This window comes from Asparagus officinalis, chromosome 6 (genome assembly GCF_001876935.1).
Source record: "Asparagus officinalis chromosome 6, Aspof.V1, whole genome shotgun sequence".
Classification (NCBI taxonomy): Eukaryota; Viridiplantae; Streptophyta; class Magnoliopsida; order Asparagales; family Asparagaceae; genus Asparagus; species Asparagus officinalis.
The window spans coordinates 68623812-68636738 of record NC_033799.1 but is presented as its reverse complement, the minus strand read 5'-3'; the positions used below and the strand labels follow the sequence as shown (position 1 = coordinate 68636738).

The following is a 12927-nucleotide window of genomic DNA, read 5'->3' as shown; positions in this document are numbered from 1 at the left end:
TGATTCTCTAACTCGTCCAACACTGGACGTGGTATCGTCCGATGCAACGGCGGAACAAGTATCTGACAATTCTTCATCTGAAGATAACCCTTTGTGCATTCTCTTGTAGTCTCGACGTCAGTTGGCTCTTTTTATAACCGCGACATTCTTTGAGATAAACCCCGCTCAACTCTCCCTTCTGGAGAAAAATCAGGGTCAGGGTTGACTAATTGTTGCTTTCCTCTGCCGGTCATGTTAATAGTGACCTCAGGGAATTCATCTCGTCGAATTGCAGGTTTCTTCTTATTAAAACGCCTCATTTTGGGTTTTGACGCTTCAGTGGAAAGTCTTTGAAATACGGATACTCGTGTTGACTTAGTTTTGGAGCAACCGCATTCTGTCAATACTACCTTAATAAGCCTCTCGCAGGAGCAGTGAGACTCATCTTCTCGGACAATTCTTTTTCTTGAATTATTATTTTGATAGTACAGCTCATCGTTATTGTGATTTGAGCAACCTATCTTTTGTTTTTGAACCTTGTTAACATGCACAGGACGACTAGTCGTCGCCTCCGGGTGATCCAAGGTTGAATTCTTAAATCCACCCCCTCGTGGGAATGGAGTCTTCATTGGTCCTAAATGAGAATGAATTAATATTTTCTCACTTTGGACTTGGGCAATTCTCACAGGAGGGTATTTATGACCCCCTGCATAAGAAACCATCAAAGGTTTATTTGCTAGATCCGAATGTTCTTTGATTGGTGTTTTGCCTCGATCATCAGCTGAAGGACCGAGGCGATCCGTCATTATGATCTTGAATTTTGATAAGTCTGGACTAACCCAGGGTTTCACTGGTGATGCAGTAGACGGGCCCGAAACGGATGTTTACGGTGTCTTCGGAATCCAAACTTTATGATTCTTTGGTGGCTTTTCAGACACCATTTCCCTCTTGATTCCTTGTGTTTGTTGACGAAGGGCGCGGGCACGGGAGGCCTTCACCTGAAACATTTGTATACGTTCTTTAAGGGTTGAACGAGCCCTTTTGACGAGGGTCCATTCCTCCATCGTAAGTTGTGCAGAAATATGGTTATTTTGCCGTTGAGGCAACTGAACCACTTTATGTTTTCTCGACTCTAGGTCCGCATAGTAATGGACCCCGTCGGTTTGTTGTAAGGCCTTAGCCAATTGTCGAGCACAGCGCTGGCGCTGTCTCTGATGAGCCCTCTTCGTCAGCACCGTTGAGCCATTAATCAACGACTCCTTAATTGGTGCAAAGTCGTTTGGAGCAGGGATGTTGCAAGCATATTCCTCAGCAGCGATCGGGCAAGAATCTTCACTTGCGGTCTTCATCGACACTGCAGACTCGAAAGTTTTCTTGGAAGATGAAACCTTCCAATACTTACGAGGTGAGGAAGGTTTTGAAGATGAGGATGACAGATACTCCTCGAATTTTGCCTGATCGAACTCATATTCGATCTCTTCGTTAACCACGATCTTGATCGGTTGCGACACTGCGGCCTCAGCAGCGAGGCTGCTGGCTCCCACTGTGGTCGCCAGTTTATTTTCGCCAAAAGTTGATTTTGTTATGGAATTCATTATATCTTCGATTGATTACAACAAATTCGGAAGAGATAGTCTTTTTATAAGACTTCTTTTACACAATAAAAATAAAAATTACAACTCTTGAGAAAATAACACAAAAATCGTTTATCGATTCTTGTTTTGTGGGACTTTGCCTTTACCGGGAGCGCTTTGACTCGTGGACCACCAAATCACAGATCGTGAGGGGTTTAATGATTCTTCGTTTATCGAAGTAAGAATTTGAAACGAAGATATTATCAAAGTAAGATGATCGTTCTTCTTAAGATCAAGTCAAAGCTCGAATCTCAAGGAATCACACCAAGAACTATTTTGTCTGCTCTTTCTGCTCTGAATTGCTCGATAAAATACTCGATCCTCGTCAGTAGTGACCCTAGGGGGTATTTATAGCCTCTGGGGCATAACTAAAAAACTCAACAAACAACAAAATTAGGCTGGCGAGACAGTGTTTACTATCTCGGCGGCTGAGACAGTGTTTGCTGTCTCGGCCTGCGAGACAGTAAATACTGTCTCGAAAAAAGCAACTGTCTGGTAGCGGAGACAGTGTTTGCTGTCTCGGCCTGCGAGACAGTAAATACTGTCTCGAAAAAAGCAACTGTCTGGTAGTTTTTGTTGTAACTGCCTTCCCACGTTTTAAACTCCGTTATTTTGGTAGTTATTTACGTGATTTTCGCCCATAATGTTTTACATGTTCCTTGGCAGTTAATGGACACGTGTGTGGTAGTTATTCAGTTGGTTTTTTGACCATTTCAAAGTTGTCTCGCTGGCGAGACAGTGAACACTGTCTCGCTGGCGAGATAATAAATACTGTCTTGATTTTTTTAAAACAGTATGCGATCAACTCTTGTGATTTTTTGAGTGATCTTCTCTATGTTTGGATATCTATTAGCATTTTTGACGCCTACAATTATCTTGTTAGTAATTATTCAAGTATAGGGTGAATTTTATTATGGTCGACGAAAAATAAAATTTTTTAAGTCCTACTTGTCTCTAATTGTGAAGACTAACTAGAGAGTGAAATTGAAAATACTAGATAGAAGACTTACCTCAAGCAAATCTTCAAATCCTCGATCTCCAATTCTTGATCTTCAAGCTCCAAGTGGTTCCTTCATAAGAAAACACTCAAGTTAAAGAACCAAAATAAATAAAATCCTACTTAAGCATCTTCCCCGGCAACAGCGCCAAAAAACTTGACGATGCCTAAATGATGTCCAAAAGTTGTAAGTGCACAACCAATCAAGTTATAGTATAAAAAGTTATCGATACCACGAGGAAGGTGTTTGTAAGAGATAATTAGAATCGGTTCTTATGTTGTGTGCGTGACAAATAGGGGTGATAATTGAGTATGATTGTGGAGAGATATGATAAATGTTATGAATATATGCAAAACAATAAAATGAAATTGAGAGGAGAGAAAGGAATCAAAGAAAATAAGAGGAAAGAAAATGAAAAATCAAGAATAAAAAGAAAATTCAAGAAAGTAAAGATGGAGGATTCAATTAAAGATATGAAGAATCTAGAATTGAATCCACTAGCTAATTTTAATTATAAATTATGAATCATTTTCTTTTATCACATTTTACCTTAGATTTATTAAGAATAGACTATCAAACCATTTAAAGAAAGTATAACCTATCAAATTACCATCTAAGCAAAAATAATATTCATGAAAAGAACAATAACTAGATAGTAATTCTAGAATTCATAAGCATAACTTATCAAACCACTCAAGATAAGCATAGATTATTAAATTCTTCTTCTACCAATTAGTTTTCTAGTTGATTATCATATACATGATTATTTTAAGTGCAAGAGAAGAATTCACATAATATAAAGGAAATTAGGCTAGTTTCATACAATTCTAAGATTCCTACAAGAATTAGTTCCACATCTTAAGAATCAAAACAAGAAATAAAATAAAAAGAATAAGAACTAATTACAAAGATGAAAAATAAGAACAAAAAAAATACACTATGAACAAGAAATAATCTAACTAAAATACAAAATAACATAAATAAAAATAAATCTACTCTGCAAATTAAAAATGCAAAATAAAATAGAGACAAGAAAATGAATCTACTTTACAAGACATGAATGTAAATCTAAACTAATAAGCAATAAGAAAAGAAATTAATATAAAGAAATAAAAGAGACTATAAAAGCAAACCTTCATATTGATCATCATCATCATCATCATCATCAAATAAGGAGAATAAAATATGAAGTGGTGAAAAAGTTCTTTTATTAATTGTAACAAAAGTTACAAATTTGGAAAGTCTTCTCAATTAAGAGTAACCCTCCTCTCCAAATAGAGTTATAAAATTTTTCACACCCTCAACCCCTCACTCTCTACCCCTATTTATAGTATACATTAGTGAATTAGGGCCCTTGGATCCATAAGACCTTGATTTTCAGCCATTAGATTGTAACAGAATCGGTAACATCGATGTCGGCATCGATGCCGGATGCCAGCATCGATCCCCATGTTTCTCCATTTTTTGGCCGAATTTCTTCTTTTGTCGGGCCTTTGGGCTTTTGCTTGTATTCTTCATTAATTCATTGGACTTTTGTTAAGAGATAAGATCTTGGGCTTTATTCTTCATTAACTTGCAATTAAATATAAAAATAATTATTAATGATATATTTACTCATGTAAAAATAGATAATGAGGGTATAAAATTATAATAAAAATGTGATTATCACTCCCCGCATAGGATTCTTTTCAGCATTGGAGACTCCCCACATTGGATTCTCATGTTGTTGGAGACTTCTCACATTGGATTCTCCTAGTGTTGGAGACTCCCCACATTGGATTCTCCTAGTATTGGAGACTGAGCCATTGAATTCTTTTCAGCATTGGAGACTCCACACATTGGATTCTCCTGGTGTTAAAGACTTCGCACATTGGATTCTCCTGGTGTTGGAGACTGAGCCATTGGATTCCTTTCATGTTGGACACTCCCCACACTTGATCCCTATATAACACTTGCATAATTTTCATATCTCCATCACAACTCTTCTTATTCTATATTCATAACTCTTTGCATCCCTCCATCATAATAGAATCACCCTCAACAACTTTATCTCCTTTTAGATTATGGCATCTAGTCGTAGAAAATCTTTTTTATAAGAAGAAGACCAAATTTTATGCGCCACGTGGCTCAAAATCTCTCAAGACCTAGTCATGGGTTCTAATCAAAAGAAGGACAAACTGTGGGAACGAATTTCTACTTTATTTCATGAAAGGATTTCCAATATATTTACTACTCAAAGGACTCCGAAATATCTCTCATGTCGAATGCAATTAATTATGAATGCCATAAGTAAATTTTGAGGATGCATTCGACAAGTCGAGCGCCTAAATCCAAGCGGTGCTTCTGAGCTTGACATTGTAAGTATTTGAATAACAAAAATCTTGATTATCATCTATTATCATGTTATTAATACTTGTTCCTTCCTCTCTTGTGGTAGATTAAACGTGCTAGGATATTATTTGCAGAAGATCCAGAAGAGATAAAGGGGTTTTTATTTGATCATGTTTGGTCAATTTTAAAAGATGCAGAGAAATTGGCAAATATAAGTGTCAGATCGTCTGCAACTTCCAAAACTTCAAAGTCCCGCTCATCTCAGGGATCAGATTTAAGTTCTCCTGCCATCGACTTAAATGACGATAATAAGGGATATACTAATAATGACGACGATATGTCAACAAGTCGGCCGACAGAAGGAAGAAAGAGGGGATGAGGAGGAGACAAAAAATTGAAAAGAACATCGACTTTGAAACTCTCAATAAAAATAATCAAGAAATTGTTGAGATTTTAAAAAAAATCATGGACAACGATAAAATGATAGATCGACAATGTACCAGATTATGATGTTAAGGGCCGAAAATGATAATAAAAAAATAGATCTTTGAAGAGAATGACAGGAAAGTAAAATCATGTTAATTAATCTTGATACTATTACTGATCCTTCGGAACGCGAGTATTTTCGAATTAAAAAACAAGACATTTTAAATAGAAACACAACTGGAGGTTCTTCATCTGATATTCCTAATCCTGAATATAGTTATGCAGGAAGTCAATACGCAATACCTGACTACAGAAGCGATGGATATGGAGGAAATGACATGCCCGATTTTTAAATTTTTTTTCATGTACTTTATTTTTCTATGTAATGCCGTTGAATTTAATATATAAAATTTTATCACTTTTGGCAAACCGTAACTCATTATGGAGTGAGAATTGGACTTCGGAGTAGTTATGAAGATTGTTCCAAATATTATCCTATATTTTCTAGACTTCGGAGTAGTTATGAAGATTTTTCTGGTTTTTAAAAGATTGTTCCAAATATTATGCTATATTTTCTGGTTTTTAAAATTTAAAAGCGCTTATCTATTTCTTATTATCAATTCATTAAAGATAATTAATTTTATTTAAATATATGATTATATATATATATATATATATATATATATATTATTATTGATTTATAATTTATTTTATATTTTAAATTAATTCATATAAATTTTTCATCATTTTATATTTTTTTCATATTTTCAAAACCATTTAAAGTATTATAGAAATAATCATTTAATAATATATATTTTACAAATGAAGTTTCATATAGAAGAGAGTGGTTGGAATGCCCCTCCTCTAAAAGAGAATATAAAGAGGTATATTCTTTGGGGAGGCTGCAAACCATTAGAGTTGCTCTAATACTTACATGTATGAAAATCAGGCCATGTTACATTTTTGTGCTTAATTTGGAGCGCCGTTTATTTTTTGCCCCAGTTAAATTAAGACAATGTAATTTATCATCGTTCCCACCAGACATCTCAACGATTAGGGAAACAATGTCATTAGAAGTTCAGAAGTAGCAAAGTTCTAGTAAAACAATTTATGGGATACAAATAACTGCATTATCATGGTACAGAGGTTGTAGCTCCAATTAAGCTTACAAATGGCTACAATACCAGGGAGCTTCTTTGGATTTCTCCCAACTGTCTTGGGCTGCTCATAGGATTTTCCATTTTTAACGGAGGATAATTAATGCTTTAATCATAAGAGGGTGGCTACACAAAAGTTGTGTAATTTCGTATTTTCCGACTTTTATGATGTAGAAAGAGCTATCTGCAGCGTTGTTATCAATTTTGTTATCCATTAAAATTACGAGCATAGATGTCCTTATTTTCGACCCTCACAATTTATTTTTCTTTCTTCTCTTAAGTTTCTGAAAACTCAGGGGACCTGCTTGAATAAAGCCATGGTGTACAACTAATAAACGTAGCTCGACTGAGAACATGGGTCGAAGCCTTATACTAAAAAACCTTATTATTGCCGATATTAGGTACAGAATCCAAGAAACGACTGATCCAGATTTCTCAAAATGGTCGTATGGAAGAAGAAATAATGCTCGTGGAAGCAGCAGAAATTAGCATACCAGCAGCCAGCAATGTGCATATACACACAAAACATACATAAACAGACCAATGTGATTCGCATAGACATACTTAAAACCAACATATGCACGTCACCTATAACATGCTCCGTCGTATCCTCGCCCCGCACCCGTGCTTGCTAATGTGCATCGGCCAACATAAGCACAGGACTCCTGACATGCTCCCTCGTATCCTCACCCCGCACCCATGCTTACTAATGTGTATTCGCCCATACGCACTTACAGGATGCTCTGTACAGGAAAATTATAACTATACCTGTTGCCATGGTAAATAACCGTTGAAGTTGTACTCTTTTGTTATGTCGCAGTTTGTAGCCTTTTCGTAATTACCATTGTGATAAAATGCCGATTTTCACCCAGAAATGAGTTGTCAGTAAATTCACTGTATGACATTTTATCTCAAGTGCAAAAAACTGCTGCGAAATAAGTAACTAAAACCTGACTCCATTTGCCCTTTAGAAATTAAAACTATAGTTGTGTTTTCAATCTTTCAGAAACCAAACATCTTTAAGTCTTTAAGTCATCAGCACCCTCCCTAACAAGTAACACTCACTATTATTCTTAAACACTCATGCATGCACAGAGACGCATTTATATGATGATCCACACAACAACACAAACGTTTGCATCAGAGACAAGCATTTATATGATGATCCACAAAAACACAAACGTTTGCATCAGAGACACACATTTATATGATGATCCACAAAAACAAAAACGGTTGCATCTGCCTGCTTAAAGAAGCATTAACAAAAATGCACGCTAACAAGGGGTACACGTGTACGCTGTGAGAAACTTAAGAAATAAGATAATAATAAAAAAAGTATCACAACAATCCAGTGCAACATCACAACTGAATGGTTAACCTACATAACAAGAACTTGCGTGATTTCAAAATTATGCCCAATAGACTAGATAGAAACTGGGGAAGGGGATATTTGACAATAGATACAGACACAATACATAAACCTAACCGTATTTATGGGAATGTTTAATTGCCAGAATAAAAGTCCAAATCTTTCACAGATCAAAAACTTTTGCAGAAAAGATGACGGTCCAATGATATCCAATTAGGACTTTTGAACTAAGTTATAGGCTATAGCTTCTTATTTCTTGAATTGTAGAGAACAAGAGAGCGAAAGTGATTGTTCAAAATAAAATGATGCACAACTAATTTTTTAAGGAAATCCCTTCCAAGTTCCAAACAATGATTTCAATCCTACAATTTAGGGGCATAGGCTCAAACTTCGCTGAAAGTAGTACTAGAAGATTACAATCAGCACCAAGGAATGTTCTAATAAATAGAATATATCTCATCTGCAGCCAGTATGTTTATATAAGAAAGGATGGGCAAGGCATGTTATCCTAGAACAGAAACTGGGAGCGCATAAATAGAGAACATGCCATTTGTCAGAAAACTAAAATGCAGATCAGAGACAAATCACAACTATTTGTAAGTGTAATAAATTGAAAAGAAAGTGAAAAAGAAGTAGATGTAGATAGAACAACCCCAAAAAATAACTTCACTTAGACAAGTAATAAACAACTAAACACGCCATCATTTCTAGAATACAAGTAGAACCAAAATAAATCAATGAAGTAAAGTCTGATTTCCAAGTATATGTTGCAACGAGGAATTCAGATGAGTGAGGACTCTACTACAGACACATGGACCACACAGCATTTGAACTAAAACAACAAAATGGTTAATTAGCACAAATACAAGCTAAATTACTAGAACTACCAATAAAACTGTAGCATCGGAAAAGGGAGTCAACGGATTAAAGATACATATTGTATGCACATTGTAGTAGCAGCTAGATTCAAATTACTTTTCATTGTGGTTAGACAGTAGAAAGCCCTCTTTAACAATCAGAAATGTCTATTATTTAATGGATGATTGTCATTTGTCATGGGTTAAAGGAATGAATCAATACATAAAATGTGCGAATTAGAAATGAACCATTCAACTATCCAAACATCAGTACATGGTTGTCTGAAAATTATTAGATGGCTGTGAATGGAGAAGTGCAAAGACTATTCAATGTATGCACATGGTAATAAGTAGTAACAACCATATTTAAATCCTCTCTGCTGCGGTTAGACATTCTAGAAGCCTCTTCCTCAACCACTACCATCTATTATTTACTGACAATCTTGAGCAAAAAGTGGGGATCAATGCAAGTTATAAAATATATAATAAGTGTTAAATTCAGAATGGATGATTCAAATGTCCAAATATTAATAGACCAATTTTAAAGGTGCCTTTGACTGCACAAAATTTCAAAGTTGTCAAGATATGCAATAAAATGCAAACTCTTACAGTATATATCATAACCTCACTGGAACTTTGGAGTTTTGGTGTCGTGGAAGCAATGTTGATGATATGGTACCAGAGAAATCCAGTTTCAAATACCACCGGCCACCTGTGTTAAATTATAACCCTCAACCTTCACCACAACTTTGAAATTTTGGTGCGGTTAAAGGCACCTTTAAAACCTGCGGTGGGCATTTTAAGTAGTTGATTTCTATCAACTGCATTTATTATAATCAATAGGCAAGCAAAATGTACCATTTCAGCAAGAAAAAAAATACGAAACTATGATCATTGAAAAAAGGGGAAAAAAAACAAGCGTAGTGTCGATTAGGAGACAATTTACTCATACAAAAAAAAGAAGAAAGAAGCTTCAAGAAAACAATTACAGGTTTCCACCGCTCTGCTGCCAGAGGTTGATGATATCAGTGGCCTGATTAAGAAGTATAATAATCCTCTTCTGCGATATCCATGGCTTCTCCTCCAGCTTCGACTTCAGCTCCTCCCAAGCATCCTTCCTGGGCCAGAAATAATACGGGCTCAACGGAACCGAACCGTAACCCGGTATCACCTGGTCCAATGCCAGCCCAATGTTCTTCTCCATCCATATGAACTTCAATACAAGCCTTGGCTTCTCCAATCCCTTAACCACCACTCCTAGCTCCCTTTCCTGTCAATTTCGCAATGACCCATTAAAATTAGGTGAGAATGAAGTTAAAAAGGGGAACAGAGAGATGGGTATGTGACCTCTGTTTGTTCTTCTTCTTTTTGGGTTGGCTCCGGGGTTTCAACAACCTCACCGGCGGCGGCGGCGGCGGCGGCGGAGAGTGATGCTGCTTGTTTAGTTGTTTGAAGGGGAGATGAGGGTTTGAGAGGGAGAGGGTGGGTTTTGGAGAGAAAGGGGAAACGGGGGTGAGATTGTGGTTGGATCTTGAGAGGAATTTTTGGGGCTTGCGTTGGAATTGGGCGGCGAGAGAGCAGAGATAGGTTCCGTTCATGGATATGGAAGCCATTTTTCCAGCCCCCGAAAGAGATGAGGGAGGGGATTATGATCTTGCCTGCTCTCCTCTTGGTTTCGTCCGTTTTGTGCTTTTAGAAGGGGGGTTGTGGATAAGGGCGGTCAGTATGTTTAAAAGGATTTCTTTTCGCATGCTTTTTTTTTTCTTCACAATTTATTTGCTTCTTTTTTCTATAGTTTTCCTTTTCTTTCTTCCTTTTATTTTTATTTTTATTTTTATTTTGGTCTTATGAAAGTTTTAATTTATCTAAGGTTTTTCTATTTATATACCCCTTAAATCTACCCTCTTTGCACATTTACTCTCGCTTGTTTTATCAGAACACATTTATCGAATTTTATTAACTGCTACAAGCATCGGCTTAGACTAGAGATTGTACTGCTATAGGTACGTTCTTCTAGAGTTTGAAAATGGTTCCATGAAATCTATTCCTTACAGATCAAAAAACTCGATATCTAAGATTGGTTGTAAGGGCATTATATTTCTTTTAGTAATTTTTCTAAAAGCTGATAACAGTTACATGCTTTACATAACTCGCATGAATCTTTGAACAAATTGGACCAATATAGCCCACATTGAAGGATTTTCTCGACTATTTTTCTTAGGCCAAAGTGGCTGTTGCAAGCCTGCTCACGGCAAAAGGTAAGAGCACTCCTAGTCTCTTTAGTTAGAATACATCTTCTAATGATCTGATTAGGACCATACTTAAATAAATATGGATCATCCCAATAGAAAAAGTTTACCTGAGAGAGGAAACATGATCTATCCTGTTTAGACCAATGTGAAGGGATCTGTTTCATGACAGTAGATGGTTAAAATATATTTTATCCTAGATCAACACTCAGTCCTAGTCTCCTAGCCTAGGAAGTGAACGCCCATGATCTAAATACTTCATATGCACTGAAGCACAAGCCCATGACAAAGCTCATCCAAACAATTAGTTTGCTCAAGCCTCATGTGAACCTCATCTAAAAGATCCACATGGGCCACGTTATCCACACCACAAGGGAAGTGGATTGCCCACATTTTAGCGAAGTTCACTAGAACGAACTTCGCCCAAAACTATTTAGCGAGCTTTGCCCAAAGCCAGTTAGCGAGCTTCGCCATCTACCGCTATAGGCGAACTTTGCCATTGACTATTTCAAGAGCTATTTTTATAGAAATAATTTTACCCATTATCTCCTAAGTTAATGGCCACTTAACCCACATTTAATGGTCACTAACTCTCTCTCTCTCTCTCTTAGCCTATAAGTGGAGGGGAAATTGCTCATTTTTTGGCACCTTGGATTTAACAATTTCGGTAGCTGGATTCTCATCATCTAGAGAAGATTTGGCATTTCAAGAAGAGCTTCAGCAACTACCACTCAGTATAAGACCCAACGCCTTAGTCGGACCGTCAACATAATATAAGATCGACGCTCCATCGGCACACATAAAAGAATCGAACTTCAAATAAACTTTTCTTGTTTCATTTGTAATTTCTTTTGAATTGTAATATATTTTAATTATAATTCAAAAGACCCGAAACAGGATGGCGACTCCGCTAGGTGGCGACTCCGCTAGGGAGTTCCTTCTTAATCGACGAGAAAATTGTGTTGCAACATGCCACTAAAGCATTAGGGTCTTTTGCTTAATCCTTGGTCATTGAATTTGACCAAGCGAAGTTCGAGGAATTCATTTCCACTTCCGAGGCCACTACTAAAAATTGTTGTAGGATTTGTCACACTGCGAGGATAGGGTTACATTCGACCCTTAGCCTAAGGAAGGCGACATTCGCCAGCAATAGACTTGGCTTTGCTAGAAGCAGAAGAACTTCGCCCAAAGTGACTCTTGCCTTAGCTAAGATCCAAGGTGGTTATACACCTTCTGACTTGGGCATCAGTCCACAACATCTTTGGTGGTTCACTTTAAAGCATCCTACGGTGCTCACCACGCTTCTTAAAAGGAGCAAAGAATGGGGGTAATCCTCCATCTAAAATTATCAAAATGGTGACTCTTTGCCCAAATCATAAGTTTCGAGTGATGATGAGGATTTGATTGGACATATCAGTCATAGATTGAAGCAATGTTGTCATAGGCGACGTTCGCTTGTTAAAATCCAAGCATGCGAAGTTGATACCAACAGCCTAAACCAAGTTGGAGCTCCTACTAATCTAAGGGAGTTCCTTTAGCTCAAGAGAGCATGCCAGTGTCAGCATTGTGCGACCCTAAGAGAAATCGTCATGGCAGTTCAAACGAATTGCCAATGCAAATCTATTCATAAAAAGGAATCAATATTTAATCATCTCAATCAATTTCCTGAGCCTTCAAAGGCTAGGATAAAAAGATGATGACAAACCTAAAAGGGTGAGAACAATCTTTGAGAGTTCACGATCAATATGGCTAGTGTGGTTTTTGGAGATGAAGAAAAAGATGTCAATAGTCCTTCTGATCCTAGACATTCACCTGGTATTAGAAGTATACTTCTAGAAATTGATGGTGTTTATCGTTACACCAAGTCGAGGCAAGGGGCAACAATCACCTTTGATTATTCCCTTCTTCAAATGCATGCCCAATGAGC

General features: G+C 36.9%; 1 protein-coding gene across 1 annotated transcript; it reads right to left on the bottom strand.

The window, feature by feature from the left end:
- On the bottom strand, window positions 9620-11393 carry LOC109846279 (30S ribosomal protein 3-1, chloroplastic-like). Its single transcript, XM_020415501.1, has 4 exons — window positions 11277-11393; window positions 11111-11158; window positions 10099-10440; window positions 9620-10021 (listed from the first exon to the last, which is right to left on the bottom strand). Exons 1-4 carry the CDS (start codon window positions 11391-11393, stop codon window positions 9737-9739), a joined length of 792 nt encoding a protein of 263 aa, XP_020271090.1. The 3' UTR covers window positions 9620-9736.